At 44.7% G+C, this 19,189-nt stretch overlaps 1 protein-coding gene across 1 annotated transcript in view; it reads left to right on the top strand.

Annotated features, from left to right (window-relative positions):
* Positions 1–19,189, top strand: part of LOC110076608 (transmembrane protein 132B) — a 190,261-nt gene that overhangs the window by 150,525 nt on the left and 20,547 nt on the right. Inside the window, exon 5 of the mRNA XM_078381732.1 lies at positions 3,231–3,374. Coding sequence (XP_078237858.1) covers positions 3,231–3,374 — 144 coding nt within the window. The remainder of the gene's footprint in view (positions 1–3,230; positions 3,375–19,189) is intronic.

The following is a 19,189-nucleotide window of genomic DNA, read 5'->3' as shown; positions in this document are numbered from 1 at the left end:
CAAGCATCTGGTTTATGTCATCTGGAGTGGAGGGCTACAGAATCTCATTTTCCAGCCTGTAGCCTTCTTCTTTTCCCCCTCCCTCTCCTTTCAATTTTCGGAGCATATCCTCTGTTTATCGGCTGCTTTTAACCAGATGTTCCAGTCCATTGGAAATCAAAGCCTAAACCACATGTTCCAGCAGAGGAATGGCAGCATGTGGGTTATGGGATGGCAGGGGAATGCAAGACATGCTTTTAGGGGCTTTTAGTGAATAGCCTTCTAACGGTAATCACAAAGCAGCCACACTTCTTGCAACACTTACAGACAGTTGAACATAGGTGACAGGATCAGAGCTTGGGGAAGGGGCTTCTTTCAACTACAACACCCATTTACCCCTAGCCGGCAGGACCACAGACTGGTAAGGGGGCAGAAAGTTCCGTATTCCATAATGAAGAATTGTAGCTGGGCACACTTAGTTGGTTATCCTGTTACTCCATTCATCTAGAAGGGTTGGGTTGTCCTTGGTGTGGGGTTAGCCACAGCAGAGGTGGGTGAAGCCAGGCAGAAACAGAAGGCCTGGGGCAAAAGCAGGTTTCAGTGCCCATACATGCCCAAGTGTAGGTTGGTCAGCAAACATTCACTGGCATACTTATCAGGAAGGCAACATAGGCTGGGCTCTGGACCTCCATCAGGCAAGAGTGGACTAGCTGGGAATAGCTTATGATGGGGTGATTGCCCCAAGTATCCAGATGGAATTGCCCCGACCTCATTGTGCTCAATAATGTGTGCTCTGACTGGTAGGGAGTGAGCCTGGCATTCAGACAGGGCTTTCTCACATGCCCTACCTACCCCTGTTTCAACTGGTGATGCAAAGGATTGAAAACCAGGGCAGTGTAGTGCATCGAGCATTAGACTTGGACTCAGGAGACCTGGGTTCAAGTCCCTGCTTGGCCATGGAGGTGGGGGAGTGGCACTCCTTAAATATCTCACTTACCTTGAAAACCCTCTTAGGGTTGCCAATGGTTGGGCATACCTTATTGACACAGAACTACAACAACAGGGGATTGAACCTAGAACTTTCAGCATGGGTCTACCATGGAGCTGTGATCTTCTCTGATAACGCTAGTGAAGTCTGCAGGGGTCCCCCCCCCACTTGGCCAAGTTTCTGATGTTTATACACCAGGCACCAATGAAGCAGGTGAAATGGTCCCCATCACGTCCGTGAAGATTCTCAGTCATCCAGGTGAGGTTATCTGGAAGGTGAGTCACGGCAACCCATCCAGACTGAAGAAGCGACTTGGACGAGTAGGGAAACATTTTACACCTAATAAGTCCAGTTGCCGTGACTCAGCTTCCAGGTCCCCATCACTGCTTCTCCGTGTTAAAAAAGGCTATTGAATATCTGCCACCAACATCGGGTATTGGAAAATCAATGGAGGGTTTTTTGATTTAGCCTTTTCATGCCGGACAAATTCACTCATCCAAAGCGGGAGGGTTTTTAAAGATGCACCCGGTTCTTTCATGGCAGGATTCAAATATGTAGAACGCGGCCGTCACATCCATGGAATTAACACCTTGGTCTTGGTCGGTTGGTTTGTGTGGTTTCAAAGCTACTCTTTCCTGTTCGCCCAGGATGGGTCTTAGCAGTTTTTGCAGACTCCAAGAGGATGGAATCTGTGGCCCGTTGGATGCAGTTGCAATGCAGCTCCTTCCAGCCCTAACCGGGATAGAGTTTAAGGATGACTGGTGTTGTGGTCTTCAGTGTCTGGAGTTCCAGATGTCCTCCATTCCTGTAGTCCGAAGGGAACATGTTCCCAACCTAGATGATGACGCGAGAGGCTGGGAGCCCTCATGAATCCTGGAGGCTGCATTTTAGTCCCTGAGGATGGGTACCACCAGCTCGGGGGGATGCATGTTGCCCACCCCCATTTTGAGCATCAGTCATTAGGGAACTCTTCCAAAATGATAGCCACGGTGGCTTGCTGATGAATTTTATGTTAAGGGATTCATTTGGGTGTTGCATCTGCAAATGTGTTGACGAGGAGATGTTTATGGCTCAGTGGGCTCTCAAATATCGCCAGGTGAGCTTTCTTGATAAGGAAGAAGGAGGGAAAAAAGGGATTTTTTTTAAAATTAGCATTTGGGCTGTCACTTTCAAGGGTTCCACAGCCGATCTAGGGAAGCGAATGCTCGCAACACCATTTTGTTTGTGCAGAAAGAAGTCAGTTTATCAAAAGGGTTGCTTAGGGAGACTTGATTTTTTTAAGGCATATTGTGAAGGCAAGACAGAGTCTTATGGCCCGATGTATACAACAGATTCAAGCCTGAGGTTTTTAGATGTAAGGATCCAAATGGATGTGACCGCCTGGAGCTATTTCAAATACCACTTTTAACTGATGGTTTCATCTAGAGATGGGCACGAACCACAGTCTCGTCCTTGGTCCAACAGGTCTTCCATGATTCTGAACCCTGCCTCCTCTAGCAGATGCCCACTCAAGGGCGGTGCCCAGAGGAGGCAGGGCGAGGAAGGTGGGGCTGTGGCTCTGAGTGGGTGCCTGCCAGAGGAGGTGGGGCTCAACTTGGAAAATACCTGTTGGACAGACGAATGAACCTCCACAAACCACCAAATCAGCAATTTGTGGCCATCTCTAGTTTCATCTTATTGACTCCTGCTATTGTTGGTTTGGAAAAATCCTTCGAATTTTATGCCCTTCTATTCTGTGAGCCTAATCAAATGTTCTGCAAGGTGGGAACATGGCAGTCAATGTGCTATTAAACCAGTGGAGGTTAACCACTTGGATTTCGTGGGGATTATTTATTCGCTCAGCTTTTAACTTGAATTCTCGAGGAGCGATCTGATGTCCTGAGCTGGTTCTAGGGAAAGGGTTCGGTACCTTGGGTAGTGCCTTCAAAGTTCAGGCTAAAACTGGAAAGGGATGCATCATTTCTGCAAAATTGGAGGCACTCCCCTGAATCAAACTGTTATAACTGTGTTGCGTAAGTGGACTTTCAGTCTATGGCTGAGCAAACATTTTCCACCCAGAAGGACCAGGGTCTCAGACCGATAGATTTAGAGAGGTTTCCATGGAGTATTGTTGCCTGATATTTGTCAATTGGGTGGCTGTAGTACTCAGTGAAATCAAAGACCATCCTGATGAATCTTCAGTTATAATGAGTTACCTTTGGCCAGAATTTGGTGCGGATATAACAGTAACTCCCTTTTCTCTCTCTCTTGTGTGATACTGTAGGACACAGAGGTCCTTAATACGGCCATTCTGACCGGGAAGCCGGTGTCTGTCCCCGTAAAAGTAGTAGCTGTCGAAGAGGACGGATCTGTGAGAGATGTTTCTGGCTCTACCGAATGTAAATCCGCTGATGAAGACGTCATCAAGGTAAGGTGGCTGCACAAGTTCTTGAGAACTTCAGAGTGGACTTTTTGGGTTAGGTTCAGGCTCATTGGGGTCTTCAACTGTGCTTCTTAGTCTGATTAGCTACCTTTTGAGTTGGTTCCAGGAAAAGCTTGAATCTGTTCTTTTTAAAGAGAGAGAACACTGGAAATAGAAATCTCTGAGGCTGGAATATGATGAGGGATACGAGCAACGGTCTGTTACCAGCATTTTTTTCTGCCCATCCTTAGGTCTAAAGATAGTTCTGTGGGGGTCTGTGTGTGTGTGTAGATCTATCTTTAGGGCGTAGATTTATTCAACTCACCCATAGAAGTCTGGCCATTGTTAGATTGTGGCCAAAGAGAAGACTCCTTTGTTGATTGTTACTTCCATTCCACCATCTCAATTCAGAAAGGAATGTATGGATCTCCAGATTTTGTTCCATTGTGATTCCCATCTTCCTTTATCACTGACTGATGGAATCCTACTTGGGTAACACCTGGGAATCCACCTTTCCTTGCCCCAGCTTTCCCAATCATCCTCAAGGCCGGATGTAATGCTCCCCAAGCAAACAATAACATAAGGGAAAGTTGCAATGTTGGTGATCCTTGGGGAATTAAAAAAAGTTAAGAGAAGGATGGTGAATGGATTAAATAAACTGCTGAAACTTCTAGAGCCTTTCAGATTCTCTCCTGCTTTGAGAAGACCACCTTTCCTTCTGCTAATTAGCTCTTTTCACAGGTACATTTGTGACCTGACAGGTAACCCTCGCACACCTTTGGTGGACTTCTTGTTTAAACTTGCAAGATAGCCAATCGTTTCATTTTTAAATTATCAGCCCAACTTTGTGTGTGTGTGTGTGTGTGTGTGTGTGTGTGTGTGTGTGTGTGTCTGTGTGTCGGTTCAACAAGGCTAGTGAGAATTTCAGAGGGCACAGGAAAAATGTTAGGGCTGTCCTGTTATTCAGTCTGAAAAAGACAGCTCTGTTTTTCACCAGACCCTGAAATTCACCTTCTCAACTGACTTTGAAAGGGCTTGGCATGAGTTCATTAACAAAGGAGAACGAAAGGTCTGAACGCCGGAGGAAGTCCAAGGAGTTCATCAAAACATCTTGAGATTTCATGTTCTTGGCACTGGGAAAGGTGACACCTACATTTTGCACAAGTAAAGGAAAAGGGACTTAAGAGAACATGCTGTCTTTTCTTATTGTAGTTTCTAAGAAATTCCCCTTCTATGTAGCAGCAGGGTGGTTGACTTTCTCCCCACAGGCCTATCTTTACACCAACAGATAAGCAGACTGATTTATATGCACGTCAACTTCCCATCCCTCTTTATGTATCTGTTCTGTCCCAATGCTGTGTGAATCTACATTTTTTTAAACAAATCTATGCCTAAACTTTCACTCTGGTATACCTTAAAATAATACCTTCAAATACATCTTCCTCTGATTCCACCCCGCCATTTTTTATTATATTTCAACATTTCCCTTAAAAAACACACACCTTAGAATGTCATCAGAATATTCTTGGTGTTCCTCTCCATTTGGAGATATGGAACACCATCTTGGCTATATATATATCAGAGGTATTCTAGCTTTCTTTCTCTTATGAGTTTCATGACTTCTCGGTATTTTCCTTAGTACTTCTTCAAAGGTTGCACTTCTGATCCTAAAAAATCCAGCAATTCAAATGCTGCTACTTTTTAAAAAATAGTCGCCTCTTCAATTCCCACCATTCTACACTGTACAGTAGAACGGAGAATACACCGCACTGCACAGTGCTTATTCTCAAAGCTAGCTTTAAGTTTTTGTGGCATGCCAAAGAGGAAAGAAGTCATGGTGTTCCAATTCACCCCTTAACCTGAATTGGGTCCATTTTGTATCAGAAATGACCAAAACCTAAGTTCTCAAACATCTGTTGGAATTTGCATAAATTCCCCATTTGGATCTTTCTTGCTCAAGGGTACAATTTGGCCCTGTCTGAAACCTCAGAGGTGCCACCTATGAGAGTAGGCACTACCAAAGTAGATGGACCAGTTAAGTATAAGAAATCTTTATATGTTCTACCGGAATGTCTAAGATGTGTTTAGCTGGCTCAGCTTCCACAGGGCAGGGGGTGTCCATGAGATGGTTAGACCATCGTTCTTGTAGATACCATCCGGATCAAGTGAGATTATGTGTTGTGCTTGCCCTCTCTGTTCAAAGAAATTTGAAAAGGTCAGCCGGCAATTCTAATCCATGGCATCGATTTTGAGCAGGCCTTGGCTCGACAAAGATAAATTCAAGAAGCATTGTAAGAATGCTGCTTTGGATCAAAGAGGGGAAAGGAATCTGTTGTTACTTTGATCCCAACTGCCACCGTGGGAAGGAATGGCGACTGGATGGCTCTCCAGATGTTTTTGGATGGCACGTTCCATCTTCCCCCCATCCTCTACCAGTTATGAGAACAAACATTGTAGTCCAACATCACCTAACTGGCTACATGTTCTCCCAAGTAAGGGATATAAAATAGAGGGTGGTAGATCCTGAATCATGAGGCTGGTATATCTGCTCCGGGTTTTAGTCTAAACTTTACGAGACCTCTCCAAAGTGCCCATCTCATCCTCAAAACAGGCCCGGCACCTCGGTTGGCGATAGTTCCTTCAAGGTTTAGTCCAAAGCTGGCGGTCAACAAAACAAAGCACAGATCATTTCTGGGTGATACTATCGTCCCAAATTTTGGTTGGAACTTTAGCTAAGCTGCTAATAAATGAAAGGGATCTGTCTAATTATGGACAATAGAGTTTTTTTTAAAAAAATAAATAGAAGTGCTTATCAAAATGTAAAAAGATGCCATCTGAAGAGATACAGACACACACACACACAGAGAGAGAGAGAGAGAGAGAGAGAGAGAGAGAGAGAGAAAGGGAATTTCTCTTTTCAAATAAAGCCGGTTGGGACATAGGTAGGCGTCATCTAAAAGCAGAGATTCTAATTTTCAAGTTTCTGGAGTTCGTTTTAATCGCTGTGGGAACTGGGGAAGATGTATAGTGAAAACCCTCTGGGTGTCTATCCACATGTAAATCCCATTGTTTTAAGTGAAGCCTCCTCCTCCTCCATATGGGCTTACCGAATGCCGCTGTAATTAATTAATTGCTTGCATGATTCGCTGATCACAAGGGAAATGGTTAGACAAAGATCTCCTTAATCAGTAGCGAACCATCGTTTTGACTTCTATCTTTTTGCTGCATAACTGGGCTGGAGCCCTTATCTGATGAAGGGCTTCCTCATTTTTCACTCCACAATATATTATTTTTGTGGGGAAACCTCATGGTTATATATCACCAGGTTGGGGGGGGGGGAAGGTTGCTTAAAGTGGGGGATTTGCTCTCCTCTCCCCACTTCATTCCGGCATATGGAGACGTGTTAAGACAGCTCTTGAGGACTTATCTCGGTGTTAATTGAATTTCTTACATTTTTGCTGGAGTATTTAGGTGCGACTGAGCATTGAGTTAATCTTGCTTGGGAACTCTCGTTAAAAAGGATTACGTTCCCAAGAGTACGGATATCTCTGTACGGTTCAGAACCTCTGCTGCATTTCAAAACACCGGAAAATAAACTTGAGCAGGTCATATGATCTCTTCTGTTGGACCAGTTTGGTTTCCATGTATTTCCCAGCTTGGGGCCTCCAGATCTTCTTGGTCTAACATTCCTAGAAATCCTGGCCAGCTCAGCTAGAGGTGAAGGCTTTGGGGAGATTTAGTCCAAGAACATCTGGGGATCTGCGGCGGGGAACCAGAGAGGACAACTGCTGGTTGATTCATTGAATCAACTGCTGTGAAAGGTCAGTAGACATTTACCTAAATCATCTTGATCCAATGGGTCTTGTATAATTGGACTAGTGGTAGAGATAATTTCTTTGTGGGAGGGGAAACAGGTGAATGATAGGAGATGCACACTTCCCGTTATGTCACTTAGCCCTCTGAGATCTCCCACCCCTATATTTGTCATCCCTGCATAATTTGCTAGTGTGATCTGATAGCTTTATATTTTTCAGAAACCAGAGGAAGCTCACATACTTTGGAACCTTCCTGATAGGTCTTAATCGAGAGAATAACCAGTTATATAGAGAGACATCTCCCCCCCGCTTCCTACTCTGCATGGCTACTTTTGTTTTCCATTTCATAAACGTACGTGGGAATTGGGATCCAAACATGCTTATTTTTCTCTTTCATCCTTTCTCCTCTTTGTTGTCATATCCATTATATTATACGCTAGCGTTTTTTAAAAAGTACACACCACCTCAAGTGAATCGGGCGAGACGCAGCCCGTCAATGCTAGAAGACAAAGTGACAGACGAAAGGATCTCGGAGTTTAAAAACCCAGGGATTCCACTATTGTTCTGTTCATTTACACCAACACCTTTGGAAGTCCGTTGTGGGTTTTCTTTCCAGAGAGTTTGGCTCTGTCCTTTCCTAGATACTGCACTGCCATTTTAAGACTTTTCATCCCATAGTGTGCCTGTAATTGCCTCGTTTTGCGCTTCTGCACCCCGTTAACTCCATCTTTTGTTGTCCTTTCCTAATTGCTGAAATGTGTCCTCTCCTGTTGCCCCCGAGGAACCTCTGATGGCTTCTTAGTTGATTTTGATTAAGGAGATTGTGCAGGACGAGAGGGCACGATGGGTTTATTCCTTCACTTCTGGCCTTTCTGGGAAAACAGTGGAATTGATGGTCCGCATGACTGGAACCCCTGACACGATGCACTTGTTAATGTTTTCACCCTTTCGCACCTTCTCAACAAAAGCGTGGCTGAAATGGACGGAAACCTCTTAAGAGCCCTCGGGAAGCTTTCTGGATCCACCGCCACTTGGGGGTCAACCTTGTGCCAAACTCCTATTGAGAAAAATCACATACTTTAAGTGCAATTCTTCACCCCCAGCTGCTCCACCTTTTCCTGGCTCCCCATTGCATGGCTTGGCATGCAAGGTGCATTCGAAGCATGACACATCTATGGCCTACAGAAACATGGCAGAATCTCTTGCGGCCGCATAACGATGATAGGATTCTGGCCAGTGAGTTTAAAACCAACGATTCCCAACCTTGGGGTCCCCAGACGTTCTTGGACTAGAACTCCCAGAAGCCTTCGCGACTAGCTGCGCTGCCCAGGATTTCTGAGCGTATTTGTGCAACAACAACACAATCGCAGAACGACGTAGAGTGTTGGCCTTGTAATGGAAGTAGTATCGGTGTTGGGGGTTGGAAAGATCTTGTGGGGCTGCTTCCCTTTGAGAAGGGAGCCTGTTTCCAGCCAGAGTCATGGCTAGAGAGATTTTTTTCCCCCTCACATCTTTAATTCAACTGCCATCTCTTCGGATGATCCTTAATCCCCCCTCTGATCTGCTTTAGGATCTTGTTAACATCTGCTGATGTGTGATATTTGGCTCGGAAAGTGATCTTCCCTCAAGAATTCGTCCTGCTGAAGCTTTGACCTGCGGTGCATTGAGCTCTTTGCCCTGAACCTCCAAAAGTTTCTGAGTTTCCCCCTCTTCGGGAGCCTTTGTCAGAAACAGGGTACCAAGCGTGTTTTCTTCCCCTCAGGATCTGTAATCAGATCCTCCCCTCCCGCTTCTCCTCTGCTCAGTGAGCTTTAATCAGATTTCACTAAACATTGGAGGAGCGAATATGTTTGTGGTTTAATTTATCCGCACCTGCCTTTGGGCGATGAGTTGCAAGAAGTACCCCCCAGAGATGTATAATTGACACTGAAGACGAAGATGATGAGTTTGACAAGGCACCGCCGTCCTGAAGTACCTGCTGTTAATTTATGTGACATAAAAGCTCAAGCCGGTGACAGATCTCGGCTTCTTCTGTTTTCGCTTTCCCTCCGGTGGAAAGGTTGAAGGGATATTTTATATTTTTATTAGCTCAATTTTATTCTCCATTTGCGACAGGAAATGGAGCCACAGGAGCTACACGACAGGAAGAAAGTCCTGGTGGGATGGTAGCATTTGGGCACACAAGCATATAGTTGACATTTTGGAAGCTTGTAGAGTGGTTCTTGTGTGAGGATTTCCTGGTGATCATCATCATCATCATCATCATCATCATCATCATCATCATCATCATCATCATCATCATCATCATGATGTGCCATCAAGTCAGTTCTGACTTATGGTGACCGTTTTCCTGAGTTTTCTAGGTAGACAACACTCAGAAGTGGTGTACCATTCCCTTCCTGTAGGGGGCATCCTGGGACTGTGCAGCTTGCCCAAGGCCACCCAGGCTGGCTTTTCTTCCGGGAGGCAGAATGGGGGAATCGAACTCCCAACATCCGGCTCTGTAGCCAGAGACCCAAACCACTGAGCTATCCAGCCAGCATCACATGATGTCACTCGATCTTTTTGGTCCAGGAAAATGGCTGCTCCTTTGTGTGGCTCGGTTGGAGTGATTCCCCGACAGATGGAAGGGTCGATTTAAAGGAGATCTCCCACACAAAGTGACCCTTTCCAAGGCAATCAGATGAGCACCTTTCTCACTGTCCAATCACAATCTTGGGTTTGGAAACCCTGGGTTCAAATCCTGCATGGCCACAAAACTCAGGAAGTAACCTTGCTTCAAACACCTTCTATTGGATTGTCCTGCCTCACAAGGTTGTTGTGTGGAAAGACTGGGAAGTAGAGATGGGCACGAATCACGAATTATGGTGATTCGTGCTGGTTCGTCCTTTGAACGAATCAGCGTTCAGCACTTCCTGGCCTTCCCTCCTCCAGTGGTCACCTGATCAGAGGCAATGCTTGGAATAGGTGGGGCAGGGAAGCCAGGCGCTGCTTTTGACTGGACGCCCACCAAAGGAGGCGGGACTGGGAACTGCTGAACACTTGTTTGCACAAAGGACGAACAGGCACAAAATGGTGGTCCGTACCCATCTCACCTGGGAAGAAAACAGGGTTCTTTCTGTTTGCCCTTTTGGTGTTGAGGTGAATTTCAACTAGGGAAAAAAAATACACGTATAATGCCTTATTGGATTCGTATATTTGTGGCTTTAGTTACTGTGGTGTGTACAATTTTAACCGTCTTAGCAGATTCTTACGTTTCTATAATGTGGATTTCTATGCTTTTCTGTGAGCCATTTACGCAATCTACTGTTCCCCAAAAACAGTGTCTGATGGGCATACCCATAAATAGGAAGCAACGGTTTATTTAAATATTTGGCTTTTCCTGAGGGGGGCAAAGAGCACACAGTACTCATGACAATATAATCTAAAGAGAAACCGAAATGCTACCAAAGCATTAAAACCAGATTCAAGCCATAGCCCTAATACATGGAGAAGAACTTCAGCTTCCTGTATTATGTGATCCATGAGGAGATTGGACCGTTGGATCTGTAAACATATGGTGTTCTACCAGAGTTTGGAAAAAGTTACTTTATCCAACTATCATCTTGCTCAGAATTCTCCCAGTGGTCTGTTGGTTGGAGAGCTTCCATCCCGCCCCAAAGCAGCCAACCAAACCTTACTGGTGTTCACTCAAGGTCTGCAGAATCTGGTATAGCTAATTGTGGCTAATCGACAAGGTGACTGTCCAACCAAGAGGTGCCTTGGGACTTCATTAAGTAGCGGCAATTAGCTGTAGCAAGTTATTCGAACTTATGGGAACACTAAATGGATTCCGGTTAGCGCATACTGATGCTTGGAGGCTGACGTAGGACTTCTGTCTTAGAAAATAAGTTTGATTCTCTGGCATTATAATAATATTGGCAAATGCTTCATGTTACATAGAGATAAACAGTCATTATTATTATCCCCGGGTCTTACCCTGAGCTGTGCTGGCTGTTTTAAAACCCCATGATATATGTGTGTGTGTGTGTGTGTGTCCCTGAGAGGGAGAAAGACAGACAACAGGAATTAACGAGAGCCTGAAAACGCTCCACTCTCTAATGACTCTGAAGAGAGAAGAATTATTCCTTGTGAATAGGCAATAATGAGCAGCGATACAAGAGCCAGACTGAGTTATGAAACAAAGGTTTTGAAACAGAGAGGCCCTCTAATGAAGAGGACAAACACACTTCCTTGAGTTGCATTGATCTGTCTACTTAAGTGGTCTTTGTGTGTGGAGAATCCAGTTCCTGCTCACCGAGGCCTAAAGAGAGATAATCTGCCTCAGGGTTTATGAATCCCAGTAAGATGCTTTTTGATAGGTGAATCAAGAGGAGGACCCTTTCTTCCTCACGGTGTTTTCATTTGCTACCTTTATCACTCCCTTTGGTCCAAAGTCCACATGGCTTATATGGATGGGATTTTCATTTTGTTGGGGGGGGGGAATCACAAAGACCATGATTCTCTCTTCAGAGAGTTCTGCCGACCCTGCAGGCACCCAAGAAACACCTCAGTGTGGCTCGCCTGAGAGAACGGCCTCAACTGGAAGGCTCAGAGGCTTAGCTAGGCCTAGCTTTGCCCAAGCTTCCTGCTCAGAAAGGAAGCTCCCAGCTAGCACTGGGGCAGGAACAGGGTGGAACTAGGCCTAGCTAAGGCCTCTCTCCTAGGTGAATCACATTGAGGTACTTCACAGGCTCATGGAGAATTATGGTGTCTGTGGTCCATAGCATCCCCCCCCCAAAAATCACACCCCATATGGCTTCTGTGATTATTTTATTCTTTTAGCCCCTCTGTGATGTACTGCAGGCTTGAGTTCCTCTCGTTGTCTTTTTCCTCATGGCTCTTTCTGTGGGCTAAATCAGGCTTAGAGACAGTGAAGGGTTGACTGTTCTTCTGGTGAGGGATTTGATCTCTGTCCAGATAGCACACAAGTCCAGTCACTAAACCCATCATGGGCAATGTACTCCATTGAGCCTTGAAGGAGTACATTGCAATGTCCGTGTGGTTCATCCCATTGACCTTGGCCATCATCTCAACGGGCTAGATCATTTTGAGAGAACGTGACTTGTCCTAGCTTAGCTGGCGAACTTCGTGGCCAACTCCCACCTTATGGTCACAGTCCAAAACAGTAGTCACATGGCTATCAGTGGGGTCGCCAAATGTCATTTCTAGCTGGGCTCTTGTGCTTTGGGTAGCTGCGGGGAGGGAGAAAACATTTGGTGACTGAATCTTCTCTGAGCGCGCACGTGTGCATGCATGCACGTGCGTACACACACACACACACGGCAACTCTCCATATGCAGAAGTAACAAATGGGGGAAGGCACCGAGGGGGTGCCGCGAGTGAAGAAATCTCCATTCTTATTCTATCACTAAAGGAGCTAAACTGCTGTTTCGTTTCAGCCACCCTTATTTATCCTCTTGCTCCTGATTAAATCGAAAAATATCTTCCCAGCAGTAGTAATTCTCTTTCGGCCTCTCCCCAAGCGTTGCCGTGGTATTGATTGTATTTATTTACTTGTCGGTTGGTTAGTTCGCTTGCCTGAAAGACTGTAAAGCGACTCTCCAGGAACACAGGAGCTCTCCGGAAGGCTCATGAACTATAGCTCCCATCACACACAGCAGTGAGGGATAATGGGAGTTGCAATACTATATATTATATATCGGCAGGTAAGCCGATTTATGAATCCCAGTAAGATGCTCTTTGACGTGTGAATATATATCTGTCTGGAAAAGTTAGGGGAAAAAATCTGCTGCAGAAGAGAACAAAATTTTCATTTACTTTTTTTAAAGAACAGAAATGGGAAGATGCACCATCTTGCTGTGTTCTCCCCCTCACGCTGTCTTCTGTGTGCTTTTCTGACAGCGCATAAATGCTGTTTTCTTTTTTTTTTGTGGGGGGAGGTCTCCCAGTCATTGTGAAAGTATTTGATCATAAAAAGCTTGCTTTCTATCCCTCCGCCCCTGACAGTGATACATGGAAAGCAGCATTCAAAATAATATATAGTGCTTCCCTTGTTCCCAGATTGGAAAGGTATCCATTTGTGTGGATTTGAGAAGTGTAGCTTGCCTGAGCCTTGAAAATTGGAAAAGAACGACCATCTGAACCCCAAACTTTGGTTGGGTGTAAAAGTGTAAAACTCAAGACTCTCCTTGCCCATTCTCTCTTAGATTAGAGAACACTTGAATGGTTTTACTTACTTACTTACTTACTTACTTACTTACTTACTTACTTACTTACTTACTTACTTACTCACTCACTTACTTACTTACTCACTTACTTACTTATTGTTTCAATAAAGGAGCAGATGCAGGCCATGAGCAGAGGCTTGACCCAAGTAATGCAGCTTAGTTGCTGTGCTTCTCCAGTGATATAACTTCTCTTGAATAACTGACCTTTTTAGAGCAGCCACTGAGAAGGCCCTGACATGGGATTGGGTGAGCTTGGCATCACACAAGTGGTGGTGAGTGTTTTTCACAGGGGTAAGTGTTAGTGTGTGCGTGCACAAGGGCAGACCACATGGAAGCAATTCTAGCCTGCAGTAGAGATGAGTGGTTTCAACTTCATGCAAGGGGGCATCGAGTCCATTCTGGCTTTCATTCTGAACTGTCCAAGAACTCTCCAAGGTGCTGAACCCAATCCCGCATATAGTTTCCGCAACCTCCGTGGCACTTTTAAACTTCGGATGAAAACCAGGAATGAATTCACACACACACCCCACTGCTATTGGCATCACAAGCCCCAAACACCTCATTTGGCCAACTCTGTTATAAATGGAAAAAGGCACCTAAAAATAGACAGGCGGGTTTCTTTCCACCCTCAGCCTCATTGTTGTTGCCAAGAAGAAGCATTATGTAAAGTTGAAATGATTAAAACAATTGGGGGAAGCCACCGTTGCCCATAAGATGGAATGACAGAGCAGGTTTCGTCAGCTTTTGCTGCATCCAAGCTTCTATGTGGGCTACCCCTCCCCCAAACTATTATTATTATTATTTTAAAAAAAGAACGAGTCTGCTGTCACCAGCAGTGGTCTCCCGAGTTGATGTGAGAAAGAACCTCCAGCCGTAGGGTACCTCAGCAGGGAGATCTGGACGGGTTCTGCGAAAGCAACACACGCTTTCTGACAGCTTCACTGAAGTTCTGTTAGATCCACCAGGATGCACATCTGTGCTAGCCCCTCTCTGAAGTTCACTGCTCATTTTAATGAGACTCGGGTAGGGCAACTTTCTAGGCAGTTCTTCTGACAGAATTTCAACAACGCTGTCGGAAAAATGCGATAGAGACTTCACTCGACCTGCCAGTCCCGTGTGCCGAGCTCTCGCACGTCTCCTGTTCAAAGCTGAACGAGATGGATGAGCGCTGTGCCGCTGTGGCAGTTTGCACGCACACACAGAGCACCACAGAACACACCTTAAAAAACTAAGAATTTGTGGATGCAGATCACTCTGCAAGAAGCCAGAGAGAGAGAGAGAGAGAGAGAGAGAGAGCGAGCAAGCACCCGGACTGGAACATCCAAAAATCTGCGTTCCAAGTTGGGAATATGGAAATACCTTTTGCTTTGATTCAGTTCAAATTAATTATTTTACAAACCAGTTTGCTTCAAGCTAATACGTAAGCCGTCCAATTCAGTTTGCGTCCAAATATTTTAAAGGACTTGTACACATTGGTGTTTGTTTGAATACTAGGGGAAAAAAACCCACACAAATGGGGCTATGAAAGGGCTTTGACGTGGGATAAGGAGGTGAAAGACAGTGCCATCAACTGCTGCTTGACCTCCAGTGCACAAACAGAGTTTTCTATAAGTTTCCTTCCTTGCCTCTTTCCTTCCTTGCCTCTTTCTTTCCTTCCCGCCACCAGGATGTGAGCAATTTACCTGGCCTGACCTGGCCATCACCCAGATCCTCTGAAACAAAAGTTGCTGCTGTGGACTTTTAGTTTCTAAAACAAAATGCAGTGCTTCAGAGAGCCCTGATTCAACTTGAGCACTGCTTTGGGCTTCCTCTCTTTGCTTCATGTTCCTACAGAAATGGGCTGTATATACTCCTGCTTCCCTTTGTTTTTCTGAATAAATTCCAAAGTTTAAGTACATCCCTGGTTTCACGCAAAACCTTATTGTCCCATTCACTTTTAATGAGAGATTTATCCTTACATTGCTTTTAGTTCAGTTGCTCATTAATATTCTGCTTTGTTTGACTGGGTGTTTATGTTATGGCCTGCCATGGTTTTACCCATATCTTTTTTGTTAATGTTCTGAAATGCCTTAAAGGAGCAGTTTTGGACGAAAGCTGGACTATGAATGAATGAATGAATGAATGAATGAATGAAGGAAGGAAGGAAGGAAGGAAGGAATGAATGAATGAATGAATGAATGAATGAATGAATGAATGAATCAACCAACCAACCAACCAACCAACCAACCAACCAACCAACCAACCAACCAACCAACCAACCAACCAACCAACCAACCAACCAACCAACCAACCAACCAATCAATCAATCAATCAATCAATCAATCAATCAATCAATCAATCAATCAATCAATCAGTCAACAAGACATGATATCAAGTTGGCAATTCCTTTTTTACTTTAGAGAAGCTTCTGGAAATGAGGTCCATGAGCCCCCATTACATATGTAGCCCTATAGACTGCACATGTAATTATTGCTATTAAAAAAATTAAATAAAAAGTTGAAAGGTTAACTAAGGAGCATGGCCACCATACATCCACACCAGCATTTATTACACATAACTGATTACAAGTCAAATTAAGGGATCAGTATCATTTGGCCCTCTTTTTTCTGAGCCACCAAGCCCCTTGAAAAGAAATAACAGAGCAGAGTGGAACGGAAGGGATGTCGTGGCTGATCTTCTGCCCTTCCAGAGTGAAATAATTTGGCAACACCCCATGTGCCTTGCTTTCTGGGGTTGAGTGCACAGTCTCCCAATGCGAGGCCAGGAGAACAATCTCTCCGTGAGGACACCTCCGGTGCTGAAAGGAAGCGTGTCTTCACGGTCAATCGATAGAGCCATAGGTGTGCGGAGAAATCGAATGGCATCTCATTGAAAAAAAATGGTGACCTAAAAAGCTGGTCTAATCCATATGGGTGTCGCAGTTGCAGGCGCATTAGAAAGAAGCAAATGGAAGAGAGGGAGGAGGGAGAGAGAGGATTAGAAATTGGTGGAATAGCAGAAACATTATTGCTTTTAAGAGCAGTCCTTTTTTAATCTGGTCAATAGGTCTGTGTCTGCAGCTTTCAGAGAATGCAAGGCCTTCGTAAGGTTTATTCTAACTGGAAGAAACACACAGACACAGAAACATGCCTCAAACCCACCACAAGTATTTGGAAATGCTCGGTCCAAGCTGTCGTCACTCCGAGGAGATTTACCCTCCGATCCAGTTCTCAGTGATGTAGGAAACATGTGTCTGGGACGTACCACCTCGGAGTACAGTGGAGGAACGTGGGACTGGATGACTCTCTATATAAAGAACCAAGAAGTCCTTGCACCTAGAAATCTAGCACGGCAATGAAAAGGCTTCAGCTAACCTGGAGCTAGATGAGAGTGACCTCACATTGTAAGGCCAGCTGAAGATTTAAACAAAATGGGAAATGATGGGGTTTTTGTGTGTGTGAAATAATGACATGGTTGGCTCCATTGTCATAATCTCTTTCTCTCTCGGTAATCCTGCTTGATGCAGATTTCTAATTTTTCTTTTCCATGCATTCCACCGGCAGCTTCATTATTTATATTATATATGTCTATTTTACAAAAACCTTATGCCATTGATAAAGACTTTGTAGAGATTTAGATTGACTTTCTAGACTGCTACATGCGGGCATATAGTAACTTACTACCTGCATGGACTCCTTCAGCTGCCACAATGAGGTGGACCCTGAGACCCCTAATCTGAAGTAGTAGTTCCATGGATTCCGCAGAACTATGTTTGAAGATTCCGCGGAAGTATTTCTATGGATTCCGCAGAGCTATGTTCGAAGATTCCGCAGAAGTAGTTCCACGGATTCCGCAGAGCTATGTTCGAAGATTCCGCAGAAGTAGTTCCACAGATTCCACATAACTATGTTTGAAGATTCTGTGGAATTAGTTCCATGGATTCCACATAACTATGTTTGAAGATTCTGCAGAAATAGTTCCATGGATTCCGCAGAACTATCTTTGAAGATTCTGCGGAATTAGCTCCATGGATTCCGCAGAACTATGTTTGAAGATTCTGCAGAAGTAGTTCCATGGATTCTGCGACACCCCTGCCTGGGTTTAGTGACACTCCGGGGCACCGCGGCACATAGTTTGGGAACCACTGACGTAGGGGCTTCTGATGCTCCTCACTTCCTAGTTAAACCCTGACAAAGTTTGTGCATCCTCTAATCCCCAAATCCTAGTTCTAAAAGTTATTTTAGGGAGCATTCCCCCCCCGCCATATCAAGAAGTATATCATAAACAAATTTATTCACTTCAGTGTTTTCAGCATATATGCATTCATTTACCCATAATTAATCAAGAAACTCATCTGTTAATAGGGAGATTATGACTCATCTCAGTGCTCTTGAATCAGTGGAACAAGCCCTATTCCAGAGATGTCTGGTGAGTCCCAGGGAGGTTGCTGATTTTTGTGCGACGTGCCGAGGTTGGGGGGCGGATGGGCGAGCAAAACACAGTTAGGGATGCAACATAGGCACTAGTTCCACCTAATGAAATCCTGATTCTCTGGAACGGGTTCAGGGTTTGCAATTAAAATCCATGGGAAATGAGCCGGCACCATCTGACATGGATTCGTTGGATAAACACTGCTTAATCCCAGTTGGGACACTAGCCATTAAATAAGAGCCATACGGATGTTTGCTTAAGCTAACGATTGCGAGTAGGACTTAATCTGCAAAAAGTTTAAGGATCAAATACTTAGTCTGGTATGAACAGTGGTCTCAATGAATGGAATACAAATACCCTTGATCCTCTTTACTTCTCAAAAGGGCTGGGTTGAAGCTGGTCTTCGCAATTAATTTTCTACACTTACTTAACGCATCTGCCGGCTTGTTTCTTTGGAAGCCTTTTCAACATGCATCGTTGTGAATCTCATGAACATTCAATGGCCTCCAAATGTCACACCATGGTTTGTTGTTGAGTAGCACCCTCAGGACATGGGGACCTTGTCCAGCCCCCTCTGGAAGAGCTGGCCGTTGGTTGGCTCTGTTTCATTTCATTTCCTGCTGTGCTTGTCGCATGCCATGGCATGTTATGCCTTACCTCTAACTCAAGGTGACCATAGGAATGAGTCACCTCCAAAAGGTCCGATCCTCAACAGCCATGCTCAGCTTTTGAGAATTTGAGCCTGTGACTTCCTTTAAGAAGTCCATCCATTTCTCTTGCTATCCTGTCACAGTCTGAACTAGGAAATCTACTGCATGGACTTTTAAAGGCTGAACACTCGAGCTGTTATTTGCATTTTGCTAAAAACTCAGTCCATCCTGTGTTTGCTGAGAGTGTGCTTTAGTTCCAAAAGGGGGAAAGATTTCAGTTTTTCCAGCAATAGAGGCTGAAATCATACAACTGTGATTGCACAAGGTTGATAATGTCATCAGATGGGTTGATTTTTTGGAAATCAGTACTTTCCTCCTTCTGTCCCACAGCTTTCCTGTAATCCCTTTCAGTGTTTGGATGCTGGGGGAGCTTCAGGACAGAAAGAGGAAGTCTTTAATTTATAGGTATTGCCACCACTTTAATGTCATCCCAGCAGCAACACTCTTCTGTAATTAAAGACTTTCCCTTCCCATCCCGTGCGCCTCCAAAACTTCCACCTGATGAAAGGAATCAGGAGCTTGGGAGCTGTGGGACAGAAGGAGGAAGGGGTGAATTTTCAAAAATTACTCCTGTTGATAAAGTTATCAATTTTCTATGCGTTCAGTTCTCAAATCTTTCCGACTTGTGGCTCCCTTGAGCTACTCTCCACGGCTCC

This window comes from Pogona vitticeps, chromosome 14 (genome assembly GCF_051106095.1).
Source record: "Pogona vitticeps strain Pit_001003342236 chromosome 14, PviZW2.1, whole genome shotgun sequence".
NCBI lineage: Eukaryota > Metazoa > Chordata > Lepidosauria > Squamata > Agamidae > Pogona > Pogona vitticeps.
Note: the sequence above shows the minus strand (reverse complement) of the source record. Positions and strands in the feature narration are given on the sequence as shown.